At 30.7% G+C, this 24,247-nt stretch overlaps 1 protein-coding gene across 13 annotated transcripts in view; it reads right to left on the reverse strand.

The window, feature by feature from the left end:
• The window catches only part of LOC122628206 (septin-7), a 42,319-nt gene that overhangs the window by 5,048 nt on the left and 13,024 nt on the right, over positions 1-24,247 (reverse strand). For 10 of the 13 annotated variants that reach the window (XM_043810233.1, XM_043810236.1, XM_043810230.1 and 7 more), the window contains 8 exons: positions 5,666-6,386; positions 3,973-4,180; positions 3,009-3,261; positions 2,535-2,724; positions 2,234-2,399; positions 1,651-1,692; positions 585-720; positions 324-487 (listed from right to left, as the gene is read on the reverse strand). In XM_043810233.1, coding sequence (XP_043666168.1) covers positions 324-487; positions 585-720; positions 1,651-1,692; positions 2,234-2,399; positions 2,535-2,724; positions 3,009-3,261; positions 3,973-4,180; positions 5,666-6,386 — 1,880 coding nt within the window. Of the gene's footprint in view, positions 1-323; positions 488-584; positions 721-1,650; positions 1,693-2,233; positions 2,400-2,534; positions 2,725-3,008; positions 3,262-3,972; positions 4,181-5,665; positions 6,387-6,636; positions 7,159-24,247 lie in introns of those variants that run through there. The other 3 variants (XM_043810234.1, XM_043810232.1, XM_043810235.1) reach the window with 2 other exon arrangements.

Raw genomic sequence — 24,247 nt, forward strand, 5'->3', positions numbered from 1 at the left:
AAAAAAAAAAATAGAAAATAGAAATTCTATATTCTGAAAATAGATGTAACACATTAAGTAACATATACTTAGGATCATTAAGTTCATGAAAATTTTTTTTTGAATATTCCCCATATCTGATCGTATATGAATAATTAAAAATTAAATCATTATCTTCATAGCGACAGGAATGGCAGATTGTTTTTGATACATAATACAGTAAAGGATGGATAGTGTAATCAAAGCAGTAACTTTGTGTATAAAATAAAAATACAAAAATAAAACGTTGATAATTAATATAAAATGGTCAAAAGCATTATGTAAATAAATAAATTCACACTTACTCTTTCGAGTTGGCTTCTAAACTGCGCCTACGTAATTCTTCAATACTGTGACCGGTTTGTTGTTCCCACGCTAATTTTTCTGCTTCGAATGCACGTCTTTTCTCTTCTAATTCGCGAACTTGTTGTTCTAAAGAGCGTCGCATTTGTTCATGCCGTCTCTGTAACTGTAGTCAATATTTATGTATACAATTTCAAAAAGAACATAATTAAGAAAAAAAAAAAAAAAAAAAATCAATGATAAAAACAAACGATAATACTTACATCGGCCTCTGAATCTTTAAGTTTCTGTTTCTTTTCACGAACTTTCATTTCAAATACTTGTTCCATTTCAATTTCCATCTTCTTCATTTTATTATCGTGTTCCCTTTTCTCTTCCTCCAATTGAGCCAAAGGATTCCTATAATAAAAAATAAATAAAACAATTACACACAGGTGAACATAAATTATGAGAATATTAATTATAATTATTACATCTACGAGAAATAGTTTTCTTTATCTGTACATTAAATCGTACTAATATACATTGTTAGTTACAGGCATATATGTACGAGAATAATATTCATATATAGGAAATATAATAGACTACCATAAAGATTTTGTAATATCATGGTAAAAAATATATATATATATATATATATTTATTCCTAATATTTGTTTGAAATATTGTATAGATTTACGAACGAGACATTACAGGGGAGTAGTGCTGTGCCATTTCAATGATGAAAACTAAATAAATAAATAGCCACTAAAAGAAGATAAAATAAAGCAGCAAGCAATCTGTTATTTATATATTTAGGTATATATATATATCAATGCCAGGTTTCATAAAAACTAATAAAATAAAAACAATTCTTTTTTTTTTTTTTTGCTTATTTCAAATATTCCTGGTTCCTTGTATCTACACTTTCTTGGAACTTACTAAATTTCACAATTATTTATAATGCGTTACTTGCAATAACTAATATCGTTACAGAGGGCTCACTACTTCTACCAAATGTAAAATACAATATATCATTTTGTGTTATTGTTATATAATATCAGTTTGTGTTAGAAAAATTATGTTTATTCAATTTTATTTTTTATTTTTTATTTTTTTATTTTTTTTTTTATATATCGATAGAGAATATAATATTTACAGACTTATTTATTCTAGCTTTGATGGCTTGAATAAAAAAATTGGATTCTTTCAATTTTATATGCAGTGAACCCTCCTTTTTTCTTTTAGCATGACATAATTTCTGAAACTAAGAACTAGCAAATAGAAATTCGACAAGGCTTGTGCACACAAAACCATAGTACATGACCTCAGCCTTATTAAAGGACTTACCACACTGTCATGAAACTGTTCATCACTCCTGGTGGGCACAAACTAACCAATAAGAAATCAATATTAAAATTTATCTATGAAGAATGTAATTAAAAAGGTTTGTCTTTATCAGAGATGTTTTCTTTTTTTCTAAATCTTGTCCTACAATGCGATTTTTATTCTTTTTTGTCAAAAATTATTTAGATTGCGGTAATATATATGCATATATATTTATTTATCTTGCTTTCCAGTAGTTTGCATGCACAAGCTTTTTCCTTCGGTGTTTTGGGAAAAAGAAGAAAACAAGTATAATTGTTAAAGAACTTAGAATGATCAAACATAAAGTATAAGAAGATTATAATATTCCCTCCTATTTAATGGTCGTATATAAATTATTAATCGATATCGTTCCATTCAAATTCTAATAAATTTCTTTAAATGCCTGCATCTTTCTAAATTCATCGTATTACATACTCCATTTAATTTCCATTGCCTCATCTTATTAAATATACGTAGAAAATAAATCAAAATTTCCTTGAAATAACGACAAACGTGTATAACTATATTACAATAGAATAATTTCGAATATATATACTGAACGTACTTATTAGAAATTTTTGTCGGTTTTCCATCTACACCAAGGCCAGCCAAAGTCCGACACCGGAAGTTCTCATAATGTATATTATTCGTAACATCTTGTAAATCTTGTAGATGCGTTCGAATGATCATATCTCGCAAGGCTATGAAGTCGCAATGATCTAGATTCTCAACTGAAAAAATAAAAAAAAAAAAAAAAAAAAAAGAGAGAGAGAAGTAACGATGAGAAATAATTTGCATTTATCCATTACAACACCACATTTTACAACATGACGATACGAAGTATAAATAATTAGTTTTTCATATACCTTCAGCAATACCCCATGGATAATTTCTTCCACGTACTTTCTTTCCATCGTGTTCGACTACAGTATTCGCCCCAACAACGGCGAAGGGAACTCTATCCCTTAAAACTTTATCGAACTTACTATCCTCTTCGTATTCTTCTTCTGGGAATTCATAGATTTTGATTTTGTGTTGTGCGATTTCATTTAATATCTATAGAAAAAAAAAAAAAAAACATGATTGAAGAGAATAACGAAATAAACTAATTTTTCAAAATATACGTCTAATATATAATAATAATATATTCTATATATATATATATATAATATTTTATATATGTATACTATATATATTCTATATAATATATTCTATATATATATATATATACACATTATAATTAAATTAACGAATTTTATTATTTTTTAAGAATATTTCATTGATAAATATTTTTGTACGAATGTATATATATATATATATATTTTTTTTTATTTACTTACTTTTTTTTTAAAATAAGCACGCTCATCAGGAGTCATCGTATCGGCCTTCGCAATAACAGGTATTATATTGACTTTGTCGTGAAGGCGCTGCATGAACTCTACATCGAGCGGCGTCAGGTCGTGACCCGAGGGCGCGATGAAATAAAGACAACAGTGTACTCGACTGTCGGGTATTTGCCGTCTCGTTACGCGAGACTCGGCATTCAGGAACTCCTCGTATTTCGACTCAATGTATTCTATAACTGGAACCCAGCTGAAGCAAATGATATGTACATATATATTTTAATTATTAAAATTAAGAAACGAGCAAATATACATATATATATATATGTATAACAAAGTGAGACACCTATCTCTGTAGATTTTATATAATTTCTAAATTATCCATAATATGAAAAATTATTCTATATATAATTTCAATGGCTTAAAATTCAATCTTTTATAGTTTTATATATATATATATTTTATTTATAGTTTTTATTAACTTATTTATTTTTATTATATATATGTATTATATATATATATATATATAAAATATAAAACAATGATTTCTTCCTCGATAATTTAATTAAAATCGCAATATTCGTTGTATTTGTTTAAACATTTATATTTGCATAATATCAAGTTGGTGATTTTATTTATGATAAAAAATGTCAATATTTACTCGATATTGTTTATTTCAACTCGATAATAATTTCATTAAAAATCAAATTTAATTTTGATACGAAACGATTTCTCTATAAATTCATCGTTTCGAATTTATTCAAAATGTCCATGTTGATTGTTACACTTTGTATGCATATATATATATATATATATATATATATATACATATATATATATTATGTATTGAATGTTTTTTTTTTGTTTTGTTTCTTCAAGCAAGAGTTTTGATAAAATAGTATTGATTTTTCCGTGCAATATGCGAAAGGTGAAGAATAAAAATAAATAAAGCACAAATTACCAATTACTATTGTCGATCGCATCGCCAAATCCAGGCGTATCGACCACTGTCAGTGTAAGATTTACCCCATTTTCTTTCAGCAACACCTTGGTCGTTTCCACGGCTACTGTTTTCTTTACCCTGAGACTAGGTCCTGGATATTCCGCGCTGTATATATCGGCCAAAAACATGGAGTTTATAAAAGTTGATTTTCCTAGTCCGGATCGACCTAAGAAAGAAAGAAAAAAAGAAAGAAAGAATGAACGAACGAACGAATAAAAAAAAAAATTTTAAACACCGAAATAGAATTCTTTTTTACAGAAATATTCATCATTTTTGTTAAACATTTTTTCTTTCACATATCGTCTTCTTCATGTTCAACATGTACAACATGTTGGATTTAATAAAAAAATTTAATAATATAAAGAGATCGATCACAAGTTTATATTTAATCGAATGTATATTACTACAGTATGTATATTAATATTATCCTTGCGTTTGCAAACCTTGAACCAGTACCAGTGGTCATTCTCAAGGGTACGTACTTGAATTGCTTTATTTATGGAGAATGACTCCGTTTATACCGATCCTATTAATAGCTGAGTACTCCGCCCATATTCTCAAATTTCTAACTTTTATTTCGAACGGGAGAATTCTCATATATATACATACATACATATATATATATATATATACGTGTGTGTGTGTGTACATCGTAAAGACGCTTTGTTCTTCCAATAGAATATAACGATACACCTATAATAGCACATAAGGCACGCAAGCATATATACGAACACGCGAGTAAAAAAAAAAAAAAAAAACCCCAAAATTTAGAAAGTCGAAAGTGAGTCATGGAAAGGAGTTTGGCTCAAAGATTCTCAGTCAACGACGAAATAATAAATTTCATCTACTCTAAGAGTGAGTCTCATATCTTAATGACGTGAGATTTTAAAGACGAGAAATTTGAGAATCACTGAGAACAGCGGCAAACCTAATACAGCTGCTCTTGGTATGATGTACGCGCGCGCGCGTGTGTGTGTGTGTGTGTGTAGATGCAAGTCGGCGCTGCACGTGTCGAGCAGATGAGAAAGTTTTATAAAAACGATATATATATATATATATATATATTTTTTTTCGACCGGAATTGAAACAGCAGTGCAGTGTAGCAGCTTAGAGAAGAGAAACGCATAGAAGCCACAAAGAGGAGAAACGGCCTTCCTTTTGTCTTTCGATCTCTTTGAACCTCAAGAGTAGAAGAGACGTTCGTTGTCCTTTGGTCGAAAGGCGGCAATGCACGTTTAATTGAATAGGAACGACGAACGATCCTTCTTCGTTTCGAGGCCCTGACACGACACTTTGTTTTCGAGCACGAAGTCGTTCCTTTGCTAATATAGCTCGTTAAAATGTTCAAACATACATATTCAAAAGTGCGAAAAAGATCAATTTTAATCGAGTAAAATAAAAAAAAAAAAAAAAGAAAAAAAAAAGAAAGAAAGAAAGCATTATTGAAAGAGGTAAACGAACCAAGATTTCGTAGCGTGTCGGTAAAGCAGAATGCCTTTTGTTTTCTTTTGTCCTTCTTTCTTCTTTACCGACAGTACCTCGTTCGAGACGATAAGGTAGAACGTTACTTTAACGAGAGAAAAGAAAAGCAAAACGAACAAGAAAATAAGAAAAAAAAAAAAAAGAAAAACAAGAAAGATGAGATACGAACCAACAACCATGATGGTAAAGTCAAATCCCTTTTTAACGGCCTTCCTATAGACTTGGTTAGGTAAATTGGCAAAGCCGACGTAACCATCGAGTTCTTTCGACTTTGTTAACGGTTGAAGCGGTCGATGATGTATGGCGTTAGATGATGAATCCTTGGACTCGTTGCTCCTTGCCGATTCTCTTTTGTTGCTATCCTCGGAAGGATCGTTGTTCTGATTGAGTATCAGGGCCGAGGCCGAGGTAAGGTTGGGATTGTTGCCTGAGGTCGTCGTGGACGATAAAGATGTGGAGGTGGAGGTCGAAGAGGAGGAGGAGGATGAGAGAGGCAAACGCATCTTCGCTGTTGGCGGTATAGAGCTCGTCCCATGACTCGCATGACTTGCACTAACACCACCAGTGTAAATGCTTGCCGTCGTGCTCAAAGAAGACGAGGATGAGGAGGATATGGAAGCTGTCGATTGGACCGACGTACTGTTGTTGTTGTTATTATTGTTATTACTACTGTTGACGTTCGTACTAGTCGAATTAACAAGGTTCGTTGTGCCACTGCTGTTGTTACTTGTCGTCGTACTGATGCTAGTCGTTGTATTGCCACTCGTAGTCGTTAACGACGATGCCGAAGCTTGGCCTGGTGGTTGAGGTGGTGGAACTGAGGGCACCGAAGGCGATGAGATTATGCCCGTGCTGTCACCTTTGAAGAACAGCTCGCGCTTCGCCTGTATCTGTATAACACAACAAAAGGCAAAAGGAAAATTAAAAACGATTATTAGAGATTATGACGATATTTGTTATTTTTCATTTTTGCTTTTTTGTTATCGTTATTATTATTATTATTATTATTATTATTACTTTTTTCGTTTTAATTACTTCTGCTTGAGAATTTATTGCCCTTGTCTCTTTTTTTTTTTTTTCCTTTTCTTTTTGTAATAACTTTTCACAAAACGTATATATTAACATATCCCTATACAACACCTGAGTCCTTCGGAACCTTCGAAAAGCTCGAGACCAATAAGATATATGCCAAGGACGAGAGCCCGTTGAACGACGAGGACGTGTCTCGTCGCTTTTAGAGTTTGTATTATACGAGCGTATATCTGACTGCTCCATTGACCCGTTGAACTAGGAGAAACAAACTATCGCTAGATGGTACGTTCGTGTTCTCTCTTTCCCTCTTTCTCTTTCTCTTTCTCTCTCTCTCTCTCTCTCTATTTCTTAATACGGACGCAGCGGACGACGGATACGTACGTTATACGTTCTCAGGAAAGTACGCGACACGCGACTGACATCGAGAGTATGTACATACGTATGTACGATGTACGTATATTGTGTATGTATAATAAGGAAATATATCTTCTTCTTAACAGCATGTATACGGCGCGTTTCTACCAGAGAGAATACGAACAATAGGCGTCCTTTGTTACAGGATAGGCTACGTCCTTGTTTATAGTTTTTCTCCCACAGAAATTATCACTAAGTTTCGTCATCGGAATAAATGAAAGGAAAAATAGTGAGTGATATAGATTCACAGATTCTTAAAAGAAGAAAAAAAAAATGGCGACGAACTTACCGTCGCCATGTTTATTTCCTTCTTAAGATAAATAAAAAAAAAAAAAAAAAAGATAAAAAGAAAAGCAAAGTACGAAAGTTTTACGAACGAAATTAAAACTGGATCGATCAGTGAAAGAAAGAAAGGAAAAAAGAAGAGAAAGAAATCAAAAGTATGGAAGTAAGCCGAACAAAATTAAAGTTGGATCGATCTTTGCAAAAAGAATGAAAAAAGAAATAGATTACAAAATTGCCACCATGTTACTCTACTTTCTAAAAAGATAAGGAAAAGTAAATGAAAGTAGATCGAACAAAATTAAAGTTGGATTGATCTTTGCCAAAAAAGAAAAAAAAAACAAGAAGAAGAAGAAGAAGAAAAATAAATAAATAAGAAAAAAATAATAATAATGGCGACGAACTTGTCGCCATGTTTCTTTTTTTCCTAAGATGAAAGAAAAAGGACCACGCAAATATAAAAGTAAGCCGAACAAAATTAAAGTTGAATTGATCTTCGCAAAAAAAAAAAAAGAAAAAAAAGCGACGAACTGGCTGCCATATTTTTTCCTAAGAAGGATAAAAGAAAAAAAAAAAAAAAGAAGAAAAAGAAAAAAACAGAGATCCGGAAGTACACGAGTTAAACCAAGAAGAATTATGGTTCGATCGATAATTAAAAAAGCAAAGGGAAAAAAAGAAAAAGAAAAGAAAGAGGTTATCGCATAAATCGAGCCGAGTGAATATGGCGAATAGTCAGGTACGATCGATATGCTTTGCATGCAGGTTTCCAAAGCTAGAGCATGTTTCAATATGGTGCTGCTAGTGGTACCGCAGTGTCTTATGAACTTCCGGCCGGAAACCGTGCACTATTGCTGTCCAAGGGATCGAACATGGATCGTGATTATCGAACGAGGTTACGAAACCGATCAATGATTTTTTGTCTTGAAAAAATAAAAAAATAAAAAAATAAAAAAATATAAGAAAAAAAAAACGAATCCTTTCGATCGAATTCGACTCTATTGCACACCGAATCTATCGGTGAAATCGAATAATTAATCCATAGGAGAGTATCGTATTAAACGATATCGCTCTCTAGCACTATTAAATCACCGTCTAACGTCTCTAATTACTAAAGATATACTTTACGAATCAGCTAAGAGTAATAATAATTTTTCGTTAGTTGTTACAACAACTTTATTCAGATGGATTAACTGTGATCGAATTATTGGACCATGTAACAACACGTAGTCTTTCGGGAATCGAGTTTTAATGAAATACATCTTCTATTTTTTTTTTTATCATCGTGTTAAATGTTTAATTAACGATTCGTAAAAAAAATTATTTTTCTATCGCGTCTAAACGAAATCGTGTTGTAGAACGTATAATTTTTGTAAAAACGATTTAAACAAAAACAATATTCGTGTTAGAGCCTTTGAAATACTCACATCTAAAAATATCTCTATCTACCTATTTATCTTTCTTTCTTTCTTTCTTTCTTTCTTTCTTTCTTTTTGTCTGTCTCGTTTAATTTTATTTCATGGTAGAGATTATCAGAAAATTTTCTTTCTGAAAACTCACAAAGTTGCTTTTCCTTCTTTTGCTTACTTGCTTGCTAGCTCGCTCGCTCATATTATAAATGTGAACATTCAGTGTCAACGTACGAACGATTGCACGTTTAAAAGCGTACCGCGAATAAAACATATGGCAACATATATATATATATATATATATATATATTTGTACATATATGTATGTATAACAAATATATATATATACACATATATATGTATATATTTTGCTCGATAGCTCGCTAGCTTGCTTTTAAACGCGTCGGACGATTTAATGTACAGAAAGCAGCGGTTTCGGTTTCGACGTTGATGAAAGTGCACGAAATCTAAAAACGTAAATTACTCCTTTTCGTTTCGACGTCGACGACGTGGACCAAACTTTTGCAACATCTAATGACGAAATAAAACATTTTTATTTTTCTTCTCTTTTATTTTATATTTTTACTTTTTTTTTTCTGTCCCAGTAACGAAATAGTAATTTGAAGATTCTTCCTCCCCTTTTTCTTTCTAGGTAACGTAAATATAATTACACAAACGAAACGAAACGAAACGAAATAAAATGAAGTGAAATGAAATTAAGTTTTGTAATTTTTAACGAATTAAAATTATGCTTAATAGAAAATTTTTCTTTCTTTCTTTCTTTTTTTTTTTTTGTAATCGAAGTTCCTTTCGTTTTTATTTCTAATGTTAGAAATATTAAGGGGAAAATTTTATTTATACTTAATAAGAAAAGAAAACGAAGGATGAAACAATATAAAAATACGGATGTATTGTGGCGTCGAAAATTGTATTGCGTTACGTTCTTATACTTCAGCAAAAAAAAAAAAAAAAACGCAAGGTAATGAAATTAAAAAAAATAAATAAATAAAAAAAAATAAAAAAATAATAAACAATTATCATAAAAATCAAGGAAAATAATTCATTCAATAATTGACGATTTAAATGTTGATAAAGTTGTACGAAATATTTATAATAATAATAATAACAAAAATAATAATAAAAATAAAGAAAGAAAGAAAAGATGTACGAAGCGTGTTGGATTCGTCGAGTTTAAGAACGAGAAACGTCGTCGTCTAACTCGAAGAGCGCAACATCGTCGAGCACAGAAGAAACCGGTCCGATGCATATAACACAGAGACTGCACTGCACTGCAGTTCCATCCCAAAGTCGTTGCTGAAGATCGAAAGTCGCCAACACACGGACGACTACGACTTCGTCGTAATTTACGAAATAATATTTCACGACCGAAATAATATTTCTCTTTCTTTTTCTTTTTTTTCTCCCACTTTTTGTTCTTTTTTATTCGAACGCATAAACTTTGTACTATATACTTTACGCAGAGCATGGAATATATTATTAACTATTCTCAAATTCAAAACGAAAGAAAAGAAAAAAAAAAAAAAAAGAACAAACATAAAAAAAAAAAAGAAAGAAAGTTTTACATCAAAAATAATTCTAATTCTACTTTATAGTTGATTATACAGCAAAAATCGAATTCGTACTAAGATATATCTCGTAGGAAATAAATGAAACGGATATTATGTAAAATTTCACTTGAGTCAACCATATGTATAGTATACAGTGTATATACAGTACATATGCAGTATATATGCAGTCAGTTTTAACAATTGTTATCTCTTTGTCATTAGATAATACACAGCAATATATATATATATGAATGTTTATATGTATACATATATATATATATATACCCGCGATACGAAAGCTTTCAATAAATTTGCTTTAGTTCTCTCTTTCTCGTTCTATTTCGATATCAAAAACGGAAATGACTCTTCGACGTAATACGACAAAAAAAGATGATATTTATCTGTCCGAGTAAAAGACACGAGACATTGTTTGTTCTGGGTCAATAATTAATATGATTCATATTCTGATTCAACGTTCGCTTGCTTAACATTTAAAAAAAAAAAAAAAAAATGAAAAATACGTGTAACGTGTATGCATATATATATATATTCATATTCAATTACATTGAATCTAATAGATTTAAAAGATCTGTAATACTGTAATAATACTTTGCATTGAATTTTTTTTTATATGTTGACTAAAGTTTAATGCGTACAATACGATAAATATGATTTCCTTAATACATACATATATAAATATATAAATACATATATACATACATTATGTTTCCATATACATATATACATATGTGCATCATAAATGTACAGATACATATCTACGTTATATTATATGTAACTTACATCAGTCGACACATAAACTACGTATTCATTATCATTAATGCGTCATCTTTAATCTAAAAAAAAAAAAATATAAGAATGAAACATTATGGACAAACGTACTGGGTTATCGTAACTTCTTTAATTTCTTTTTTTTCTATTTAATTTTTTTTCTTTTTTTTTTTTTTCTTTACAATGTACTCACTTTGACTCATTAGGAAGGTCATTATTGCGATATGGAAAGAAAGAGCGAGAGACAGAGAGAAAGGGAGAACGAAAAAAAAAAAAAAACAGAAAGAAACGATAAAAAAATTGTTCGTTGAAGAAGAACGGTTTTACTTGGTAGGTGCGTTCTAAGGTGGCTCTCGTTAATTAAAAGTTCGTTAGCTGTCAGCGCGTTATCACTAGTGACGAAGCAGCAAAGATAAAAGAACTTAACATGGTCAAAGAGACAAAAAGGATAGAGAAAAAGAGAGAGAGAACGTCCATGCTTTTTCTACAGAATCGATATAATCGACACTTCGCTTAGGTGTAAGCATGTTTTGTGTGCTATAAGCTCTGTGTATGTGTATGTATATGTGTGAGTGAGCGAGCGAGTGTGTGTGTGTGTGTGTGAGTGTGTGTGAGAGAGAGAGAGAGAGAAAATGAGAGAGTATCGACCTAAGTCTGCTTTGCTGCTGATGTTACTTCCAGCATCACCAGTTCATTGTACACAAAAAGATACACACACATACACATAAAAGAGAGAGAGAGAGAGAGAGAGAGAGAGAGAGAGAGAGAGAGAGAGAGAGAGAGAGAGAGAAACGTGTACTGAACGCGAGTGTTTACTACGTATACACGCGTACGCGCGTGCGAAGAACTTTGATGCACCTGTAGGTTTTTCTTTGAACATCTCTACTAACACGTTGTTGTAGACACGATCATATGTACGATGATATCAGATGAGGATGTGTGTGTGTGTGTGTGTGTTTGTGTGTGTATATCCATTGAGATTGTAAACGAAATATGTATTTTTTAACGTAATCATGTTATCTAATATCTAGATTTATCTCTATGTATTTTTGATTTTTTTTTGGGGGGGGGGGGGGGGGGGATTATTTAACATGTGATTTCCAATGAGAGAAACACAAGGTGTTCTATTGTATTCGTGTTTTTTTTTAAATGAGAATCTCTGAGCAGGTGAGTGCACGTGTGCGATTTCTTTTTTCTTTGTTTTTATACATTTGTTGTCATTTCGTTATTAGTCTCTATGCATTTTTTATTTCGTTTTACTTTTTTTTTTTTTTACAGTGATACTTTAAGCGAGAGTGAAAAAATTTGTTAAAAAATTGTATTTTCAGATTTTTTTTTTTTGAATGAGAATCCCTGCGCACCATTATATACATATACATATACATATACATATACATATATATATCTTTCCTTCTTTTTCTACTTAGTTGTCATTTCATTATGTAATATTGTTTGTTGTTTGGTTATGCATCGAAAATGTAAAATACTAATACTCTTAAATTGTTGACACTCCGCCAAAAATTACACAAGGCACACCTGCTCTCCATATTTTTCTTTAGAGTATCAACAAAAGCGTGGAGCGAGCAAGAGAAAGAGAGAAAGAGAGAGAGAAAATAAAAACAAATATACATCTTTTTCGTTTATTTTTTCTTTTAGATAGGAAAATTGATCTCTTCTTATCGTAACTAAAATAACATTGAATAATAAATAAATTTCGCAGATCTTTCTTTTTCTTCTTCTTCTTTTTTTTTTTTTGATAATGAAAAAAAATAGAAAGAAGATTCTTTTTTTATTATGGAAATTTTCGTTCTCTCTCGTTTTTCTTTCTTCTTTTTCTTTTCTTTTTTCTTTAATCTTGTTAAAAATGTTACGGTGTCTGCCATTTTGTTTCGTAACATTTTTCATATACATTCTTTCGTCGCATTCCTTCGTTTTTATTTAATCGTTCTTCTTTACTTCGTTTACTTATAATTTATATCATCTTGCGTTCCAACGTATACTACGTGTATCGTACGCCTTCGAAGAAACGAGATCGAGGACTGATTCAGAGCATTTAACGTTAAGTTTCTTATTTCTTGGTAAAAGAATGAGACGGCCATGTTGTCGCACATTTTTTATTATATCGACCGATAAACAATGGCGATATATTTTCAGTAATTTTGTATCTATCAATGTTGGAATTGTTAATATTTTTTTATTAAAAATTTAATAGACCAATTTGGATATTTTTAAATATTCCATTATTATTCATAAATTTGTTCATTGAAATAACGTACGTGTTAGTATTCCAATTCCAATATTATTCATAGATATTTGCTATTGAAATAATATTATTGAAATTGTTAATAAAATAAAATACTGAAAATATTCTACTTGATTCTTACTTTTTCTTTTTTTTTTTGTCACAATTCTGACATTATTTATTAATTGAAACAATATTTAATTGTTTATTCGTAAATTTTAACGTGCGACTAACAAGAAATTCGTTAAGAACAAATAGAAGGATATTCTCCAAATGGAAAAAGATAATAATAGAAACTACTAAGAACGTTGCAAACGATTAATATTGACATACGAATTAGTAAAGCATTTATATCTTATTATATAATAAATCTTCGAACGATCTAGGAAGAGAACTCCCACCTCGTTCTCGCTTTGCGTTCTCTTCGTAAGAGAACTTCGTATTAGATTCTGAGAAACTCTCCTTACAACCGGTAGTCCGTAATTAGTTTTCAGCAATTTCATCGACATCAATACCAAGCTAGAACTTTATGAGTATTAGCACGTGTTATTAAGATTAGGCAATCAGAGAGAAAGAGAGAGAGAGAGAGAGATAGCCAAGCAAGAAAGCTATATATATATATATATATAAATTTTATTATATAAGAGCATAAAATATATACATATATAATTTAATAAAAATAATATAAAACATATACGGATATAAAACCATACTTATTAAATAAAAATTATAATAAGATTATATATATATAATATTCTTATAGGTATTAGAAAAATATTTGCATGTGTGTGCGTTTATTTTTACAATTGTTGTTATTTTTATTATTCTTCATCTTCTTCTTATTAATATTATTATTATTATAAATATTTAATTTAATTTTGTTTTGCAATTAAAAATCGAAAAGTTGATAATTTTGTTATAAATATATAAAAAAATTTTTAACTGAAAAGGATCCAGCATAATTAAATTAACATTAAGTTTATTAATATTTATTAGATTCAATAAATTTTATTAAGAGTGATAATAAATATTAAGCCTGTTTTCTTTTCGTTTTCTCTCTCTCTCTCTCTGTCTCTCTCTCTCTCTCTCTCTCTCTCTCTCTCTCTCTCTCTCTCTCTCTCTTTTTATTTTTTTAAATATAGTATTAATATATTACGTAAGAGTGCTATTTTATTTACCATCAGCCACTTATCAAACTCATGTAAATGATTTTCTCATCGATTTCTCAAGCTATACCTCGCAGAGTCGAGTATCGCATTAGCTTAATTAACGTTAACGAGAGTAACTCCCGTGTGTACGAAACGTCGAGAGTAACATAGTGAAACGTAAACTTGAGTACGAAGAGAAAAATATTAAAATAGAAAAAAGAAGAAAAAAAAAATAATAATAATACAAATTTAATCGAGTTTGCGAATTTTCAAGAGAGAACTTCTTTCAGTCAAATACTTTTTAATGTATATTACATGTACTACACCTTGATTACTTTCGTTACGATACATGGTCTTTTATGTGCTGCCAAGATTTTTTTTTATCTGGGATAAGATAAGCACGGAAAAGGTCGATAAGCTTTTTTAATATATCCGCCAAATCGAAGTGGATTACGATGAATTATTCCATACATATATATTATATTTTATGTATAATATAATTTTTATATAATATTTATATATACATATAGATATACATGCATATATATATATATATATATTAGTGTCATTATATAGAAAAAAAATTATTTATAAAAATTATAGTAAGATCACACACACACACACATTTTTATGTCTTTACACTTTCGAAATTTCCTTCATTATATTTGCAACAAGACGGGGGAGGGAAGAAAAAAAAAAGAAGAGAGGAGCGCAAATATAATCGCTTGAAATAATTTCAAAGATACACTTTTTTCCCCCTAACAATAATGAGACCAAAGCGAGAAAAGAAAAAAGAGAATAAAAATAAATTTCTGCAGCTTTTTCTTTTTCTTTTCTTTTCTTTTCTTTTTTTAATTGTGGACTACGCTAGAAATGTTGAGCTTGACAATCCCAGTATTATGTGAGAGAAAAAAAAGAAGAGAAAAAAGGGGTAAAAAAAATAAAAAAGAAAATAAAAAAAAAAAGAAACTTTCATAAAAACTACGCTTTCATTAAAATCGTTCGTATAGTACTTCGTGTCTAACTCGTTGACCGAACGTGTTAGGAACTCGTCTAATGATTTCGAGTCTGGTAACAATTCCACGATGGGACGACGAAAATTCATTTCCCTCTATGTACATATATACAAACACACAAAAAACACATAAATGTCTATACATAAAAGGGTTGGTTGGAGGAGGAAGAGGAGAAGGAGGCGATCGTCGATCGTCGAATATGGCGACGAAATCCTTTCGCGGAGAGTATTGGAAAAAACGAGAGAGAGAAAGAGAGAAAGAGAGAGAGAGAGAGAGAGAGATGCGAAAAAAGGTCATGAGTTTCGCGCGAAATTTGAAATTCAAATATGGAAAAGGGAGAAGAATTTCATGAATACTCGAGAACGCCATTACGAACGTACTTGCTCGAGTATTATACTATAAATCGTGAAACGTATTTTCTTTAATAATTTCCTTTAATTATATTCGACATTTCGAAATATAATAATAATAATAATAATAATAATAATAATAATAATAATAATAATAATAATAATATAGCTATTATGAATATTTTCAAGAGAGCCCTTTTGTGTTGGATTCATCTCCTCCCACAAATACATTCCACAAATCCTCAAAAGAATAAGCATCTTGACATCTAAGGAAACACCCTTAACAACAACAATAACAACAACAAAATAGCGAGAGTAATAGAAAGAAAAATATTACAATAATAAAAGAATATACGACTCGGTAAAAAAGCCTGTCTTATTATCAGTAAAGCATGATTAAAAAAAAAAAAAAAAAGGTTAAAAAAAAGAACAATAAAGTAAGACATAAAACACGTATACTAACTTTACCGTTAGTCATATCATAAATCTCGGCCACGTGCGAGGTACGATGCTCGTTATAATAATTCATGCATTACATGAGTAGTTATTTATGCGAACTGTAAGAAAGATCTACTAAGGGAGAAAAAAGAGAGAAAGAGAGAGAAGAAAAAAGAGAAAAAAAGATTAGAAATATTATGATTAAAAATTCACCCTAACATTATGCATGCGATAAGTATTGCATATAACAAGATGATGGATAAAACAAATTTACATTTGTGCATAAAATTAAAAAAATTCCTTCATTAATACGTTGCGAGATAGTAGTTTCTAAATGATCTTAATAATCAATTGCGTATATTCTTTTTCTATGCGAATTTGTTTTTCCGATCGTAAAACAAATCTCCATTTTTTTTTTTTAAATCACTTTTAAAAACTCATCTAGGGACTTTTGATGCACGCGCGCGCGCACACACACACACACACACACAATACGTATCATAATCTCATTTCTCATAAATTAAAAATTTTTTATTACACAATCAGAAGTACAGGTAATCTGAATATGTTTTATGTCGATAATAAAGGAAACGATTTAAAAAAGAAAAAGCAAAAAAGAAAAGAAGAAGAAAAATGAACTTATTTATTCGACATAAACGATCGATTTATTACGTGACCAGATCAGATACTTTTCAGAAAATATTACAGAAAGGATCGCTCTCGTACGTAGACGCGACCATTTTTTCTCTTCCTTATCTCAATTCGATTTTGAAGAATTTGAGAATCACTGTACGAACGATTTATCAAAAGAAAAAGGAACTTTATCAAAAATTCAGAAAAGATCATTTTCGAAAGTTCATCTTTTTTTTCTTCTTCTTCTTAACAAGATTGATTTCGGAAAAAATTGAGAAACACTTCGGGCGATTCACCAAGAAACAAAAAAGACAGAGAGAGAGAGAGAAAGAGAGAGAGAGAGAGAGAGAGAGAACTTTTCAAAGAAGTTGAAAAAAGAAAGAAAGAATGCATCAATAAGAAAGTTACATAAAAAATACTTTTGTATTTTGAAAAACTCATCTTTTTCTCTCCTTTTTTTTTTTTTTTTAAACGAGATTAATTTCGAAAAAGTTTGAGAACCACTGAACGGACTAGGGTCGATACGACATCGAAATGGATTCGGGGTGGTGAGGAGAGTAAAGTCGAGGAGAGAAATTTCAAATCGTTCGTCGAACCATTGAATTCCCGTAGGAAGCAGAGAGATAGAAAATGATAGAGAATGAGAGAAAAGAGAGAAAGAGAGATTCAGGAATTCTGTAACCCAATTCGTATTACAATACGTTGGCCTGTGAAACTAAACGGTGGGATCGAAAAAGAGGTTAAAAAAAAAAGAGAGAGAGAGAGAGAGAGAGAGAGAGAAAACCAAGCAAAATTTGAAGTTTTCCTTTGAAAAGAGTCCAACTATTGCCGATCATAAACGACAGAGAGAAAAATAAAAAAGAAAAGAGTTTATTTAACTCCCTTTATTCGTCGTCGGAGGACTAAGAAACGATAACGAAGTTAATGACGTCGACGTCGTCAACGATGAAAATCTTCTTAATTAGCGAGCTTGGAAAATTATGCATGCTGTGGTATGAGAGTGAGAGTGAGAGTGAGAGAGTGAGAGAGAGAGAGAGAGAGAGAGAGAGAGAGAGAGAGATCGCACGTGCCGTTGCGAGGCGTCGTCGAGTAATTTTCTTCGATCAAACGCATGCGAGAGAAAACGAGGACGTTGCTGTGCCACGTGATTTTAGTAGAGACGACCCCTACGGGCTCATTCTCCCTTTTTTTCTTCTTTTTGTTATTTATATTATTTCATTGAGGAAAGATCAAACGATATAGATGAATCATTAAAGACCTTCGTAAAAATCGGTACCGTGCTATTTTTGTTTCTTTTTCATTTGTTGTTTTCGTTGTGTGCGTCTGTGTGTGGTGTTTTTTTTTTTTTTAACAGCGTTATTTACTATGCATGACTTATGTCTAATTATGTTACTTTTTGTTTCTTTCTTTCTTTCTTTTTTTTTTTATTTATGGTAATGTCAGTTTTCCTTCATTTGGGGGGGGGGGGATATGATTCATTCACCGTCTCATTATTAATTTGATTACGTCGTAAATGAACGTTATTTTCTCTTTGACATTAAAAGTAAAAATGATCTGATAATTATCTTGGGATAAATTTCATTAGGCATACTATTTTCAATGAGAAATTATCAAACGTGACAATTGTCGCGAAACAGGGAGAAAACGCAATGAAAAGTTTCATTCGATCGTTCCATAGAAACATCCCTTTTTAAAAATCATACTCTCTGAAAGAGTGTCTATATGTAATATATCTTGTAGCAAATTTCATTTGAACGATACATTGCAATTCGAACAAAAGCCTTTTGGATAACTCTTCATAGAAGAATCCTACGTGTAGCTTTGGATGTACAATAGTAGGATGTGCTTTGGTGGTCGAGTAAATCCTATGAATCCTCTCTCTCTCTCTCTCTCTCTCTCTCTCTCTCTCTCTCTCTCTCTCTCTCTCTCTCTCTCTCTCTCTCTCTCTCTTTCTCTCTCTCTCTTTCTCTCTCTCTCTCTCTCTTTCTCTGCTTCGTATGTTCCCTACAATTTCACTGAGGATGAACCTACTACACGTTTGTCCTCTGTCTCTATGCATGCATGCACGTACGTATTTAAGTACATATGTATGTATGTACGAGAAACGAAAGCGAGGATTTGCTTCGAGGGGAAAAAAAAAATAACTGGAGAAGAGGGAGAAAGAGGGAAAGGAAAAGAAAAAAAGTGGGACGCGCCCTGCTTTCGTGAAAGGGTGTTTTGTGTCAGATGGTCAGGCACTTCCCCGTCCACCCCTTTCGGATCCACCTTCCGTTACATTGCAATCAACTTGTATTTCATTCATATGCATGTACGTGTGTGTGTGTGTGTGTGTGTGTGTGTGTGTGTGTGTGTGTGTGTGTGTGTGTGTGTGTGTGTGTGTGTGTGTGTGTGTGTGTGTGTGTGTGTGTAAAGAGTAAATCAAAAGTTCGTAGGTGATTTTTAAAATTAAATCCTCCTTTCCGAGATTTTTAAATTTTATTTTACTGTAAAATTACAAACTTAGTTTGTAAAACTACAAGTATAATTACAGGTTTGATAAGTCTTGAAAATCGTGTAATTGATTTCTTAAATCGTCCAAAAACTTTTGATTCATTCTATATATATTTGTGTGTGTGTGTGTGTGTATAATTCATTCCTGATGAAGTCAATTCAAGTTGTATATACATTTTATATTTTATTCTTTATTTATTTTTTTTTTTTTTAATTTTTGATTCATAAGAAATTTTTGTTGTTTTTAACAATGAATTATTCTAGATTGTTCTTAAATTTGAATGTTTCGAATTTTCTGATTTTAACTGAATGATATAGTTTTCGTTCTATATAAAAGAGAATTTATTTAATTGATTAAAATATGAATTTTTTGGGGTAGGAAAATGTTCATTCGATAAATTAATTAACGATTATAAATAAATCATAATTATTGCGATTGTTATGATTGTTTTAACCTTTTAAATTCTTAAACTTAATCCTCCTAGTGATATTCTGATATAAAATGAAAATATATTTTTATTGAAGATCCAGAGAAAATAATTTCAAAGGAAACTCATAAGCGTATCACATTACTAAGCATCTACGAGTGTCATTCATTTTTAAGCCGATAAGAGAGTAACATCGAAAGACAAAAAAAAAAAAAAAAGAAAGAAAGGGAAAGAGAGAGAAAAGAGTGAGAGAAAAGAGTGAAAGAAAGATAAAGAGAAAAAGATAAAGAGACAAGCAAGAAGGAAACACTCAAGAGAGACTACGTATTGCTCATAAAAGTTTTCTCATCGTGTTAACATTCATAAACTCTCTTTCTCTCAGCAAACTTAGTAACGTATGTAGAAGGGTATATGATGTGTTTCAAACTGAAAATTCCTTATGTTGGACGTTTCAAAGAATTACGAAGTTTCATGCGCCCCAATAATTTTTAATATAAAAGTTAAATTCGTATTCTCCGATACAAATTTGTGGATAATACATTTTTCAGAGCACGAAAGAGCAAAATTTCTTCGCATCGAACATTAATTTCTTTTTAAAGTTTTATTAATATAAAAAAAGATTCACTTCAATCATCAATTTTCCTAATTTTTTGCTATTATGAAAAAAGAAAAAAAAATTCGTTCGCTCCGATTACTAATTTTCTACGCTCTTATTATAATAAGAAGAAAAAAAAAAGAATAATGATAATAATAATTTGTTCGCTTCATTCATTGCTTTTCTAAATTTATATCAAAATGAAAAAAAAAAAAAGAATCATCGACCTGAATTATTAATTTTCTTCAGAATTTTCGCTGACACGGAAATGATTCGAAAAACATGACTTTCAAAATGTTTTGAAAAAGACGAATACAATAAAAACAACTAGAGACCATTTTGTATCTATTTTCTTTTGTATGAGTCACGAGAGAATCATAGTATATTTTTCGATTATACATGACGCACCAAGGGGTAAGACCCTTTAGTAAGCCACCCCCCCATAGTAAGGGCAAAGGGGTCCTTCTACGAAATACATAAGAGGGCGAGGAAGTCTGCCATGTGTTTATCCGTGCAGTGACTCTCAATCACTGTTGTTATTCATTTATATTACAATATAATAAACTATGTACTGTGTATATCGATTTTCTGTCGAAAAAAAAAAAAAGAATCTTTAAAATTATTTTTTGTATACTTTCTTAAATTTCTCGATAGCAAAACTAAGATTCTTTTGTAACATCGGCGACAACAATTATTCCACAGATTTGTAATCTTTTTTCATTTGGAAGAAAGAGGAAAAAAGATGGAAAAAAAATGTTCAACATAATTACACAGAAACAACCGTTAAGCTGTATCCATACTTTCAAGGTTGTTGTACGATAAGCGCGTATGCGGGCGGAAAAGTTGAAGTATCTTTCACGACGTCGGCGAAATATTTTTCTCTTCGTAGACTACTAACGAAAGAAAGCAAAACAAAAAAAAAATAGAAAAAAGTTTTCTCAAAAGTCATTATGGAGTGAATATAGAGTGTAGACCACTTCAGCGCCTCGGGTTTTTCCTTCCTACTTTTTTTTTTATTTTTGTTTTTATTTATTTATTTATTTATTTATTTATTTATTATTATTTTCTTCTTTTTACTCTTAGAATGTTAAACTTCTCTTTTTAATTTGAGAACAGTCAACTGTTCGTGCTATTGTTTATGATATGACCATAACACAGATTGACTTACATACGACCTTCCAAACGTATTTATAAGCATTGGTTACACGCGACCGCCGACAACCTTGCTCGCTCATAAGTAGACACGTACTTTGTGTTTGTTTCAAGCTTTACGACATTGATATCAATCTTCTAACGAATTACGCATGTTCACGTACATATGTTTTCCCGTAAACGATGTTCACTAACGACGCGATTACGTTATATATATATATATATATATATATATATATATATATATATATATGTATATATATATGTATGTATGTATGTATGTATGTATGTATGTATGTATGTGTGTATGTGTGTATACATATATACAGATGTGTGTGTATTATGAAATATGCATGTGTGTGTATTATGAAATATATATTCATTTTTTACTTAATTTTATTCTATTGTTCTATTTTTGCGAATAACAAATATGAGTCGAATTTAAACGAATTTTATATAAAAATAATAAAAAATATTAATACAAAATTTTTGCTGTTTGATACACACATAGATACATATATATTTTTTAGTTTTTTCAAGAATTTAATTACTAACGAGAGTACTTTCACGATAATTAATTTTGAAATAATTTAATTACGTACCCCTGTAATAATTAATTTTGAAATAACTTAATTATGTATCTTTGTAATAATAAATTTTGTAATAATTTATAACATACTTTTGCAATAATTAATTTTGCACAATAAAAATCTTCAATTCTAATAATAATAATAATAATGATGATGATGATGATGATGATGATGATGATGATAAAAATTGACAAAAGAAAAATTAAAAGATCTATAGTGTATGTGTGTGTGTGTTCTAATAGATATATATTCTAATATTATGTTTTTTATAATTTCTTATCGAATTTATAATAAAATAATTTCCAACACACCATTTTTTCCATTTACGATATATATAAGTACATACGAGTTCATCTTTATAAAAGAAACGATTATTTTATTTGCACGCGCTTGTACACTCGCAATCAATTAACTAAACTAACGCTTGATTTGAAAAGGTCTCCTTGAAGAGGCCTGGAAGAGATAAGTCTTTCTCTTTCTCCCTTCCTTCCTCCTTACCCCTCGCAAAAGTCCATGAAAACTAAGAGATAAGGGTGCAGCCAAGCCAATGCAGCCATATGTATAACAGTGACGCTCAAACTTAACGTTCTCATCACGCTCGATAAATACTCTGATATTTTTAACACGTATAATTATCCAACGTACAAAAAAATTCTTTTTCTTTCTTTCTTTCTTTTTTTTTTTTTTTTCATTTTACTCATAATTCAAAATTAATTTCGTATCGAATATTCGACCGTCAAACTTTTCATGATTTATGTATTTTTCTATTTCGTACAAGCTTCTAATTGGTCGTTGAGTTAATCACGTGACTCTGGGAGAAAGAGAGAAAGAGAATCACGAGCTATTTCAAAATGGCGAACGTAAGACCGAAGTTCGTATAACTTCGCAAGTTGAAAATTTACGAACTTTTCCAAGAGCGCATATAGTGCAACCAAGTCGTACGAATATCCCTCCCTGTCAGAATTTATAATTACCCTTCTCCTCCTTCTCTACATCAATTCTCCAACATACCGTGAAATTGTTCACGAAATATGTTATAAGGTTAACGTGCAACATTTCAAAATAATTTTGATATTTCGACTGATAAAACATTCGCAATTCGTATCATTTTTTTTTTCTATCTTACACACTTGTCGATTTGATTCGTCGTCGAGCCATTCACGTGATTAAGGAGAGTCAAGGCCATCATGTACACATACACACATATATATATAAAATTTCTGTAAAGACGTAAGATTAAAAAAATCGACCAATCTCAATCGAGTATAGCATTTTTTTCTTCCCCATTTTTATCCTATAAAATTTCAAACGTAAAAATTGTTTCAGAGTAAAATTTTTTTACGGTATAAGTCTTCCTGACAACCAATCAAATATGTCATCACGTAATGTTACTACGCTTTAATATGAAATTCAATAGTAAAAAATTAATAATAATTTATGTCTCTCCTTAGAGAAATGAGAGATCATAATCGATATTATAATATATATGCAAGTTCTCACTTCATGAAAAAGGAGACTTAATTTGAGGAAAGAAATATAAATGAAACACGGAGTTAAATGCGATACATTTTACGTTATTAGATACTTCATCTTATTAAAGATAAATGATTATGATATTCGTATAGCTAAATAAATTTACGCAGGTAATCTAAAATATTCGATTGAATAAAAAATTTCATAACAAATATACATACATACATACGTACATATATATTAAAAAAAGAACCATATTTATCGTTCGACAGAATTATGACGAATTGCATGAACACGTTAGCGTTTTTTTTTTAGGTTATAAATGGAAAAAGAATTTTTTCGCATTTGTTATGGTCAACCTTTCCCTCATATATCATTGACTATACATTTTTTTTTCTACATCTTAAGTTTACCATCTTACGTCTTTCTTATGGAATTTTACGTGTATATATATGTGCGTATCTACGTGCACGCGTACGATGGCCTTCGCGAGTGTCTTCAAAATGGCGAATGTAAGACCGAAGTTCGTTAACACTTCGTAAAAGTTTGAAATTTACGAACTATGCAACGGAGAACGCATATCGAGAGTGCAACCAACGGTTGAACGAAGCCCTCTCGATTTATAATCACCTCTAGTCCCTTCCCTCTTCACCTCCCCCCCCCCTTCTCTTTTACTACTCCCTCACATCGTGACAAGCAAGGAGT

Source organism: Vespula pensylvanica, chromosome 3 (genome assembly GCF_014466175.1).
Source record: "Vespula pensylvanica isolate Volc-1 chromosome 3, ASM1446617v1, whole genome shotgun sequence".
Lineage (NCBI taxonomy): Eukaryota > Metazoa > Arthropoda > Insecta > Hymenoptera > Vespidae > Vespula > Vespula pensylvanica.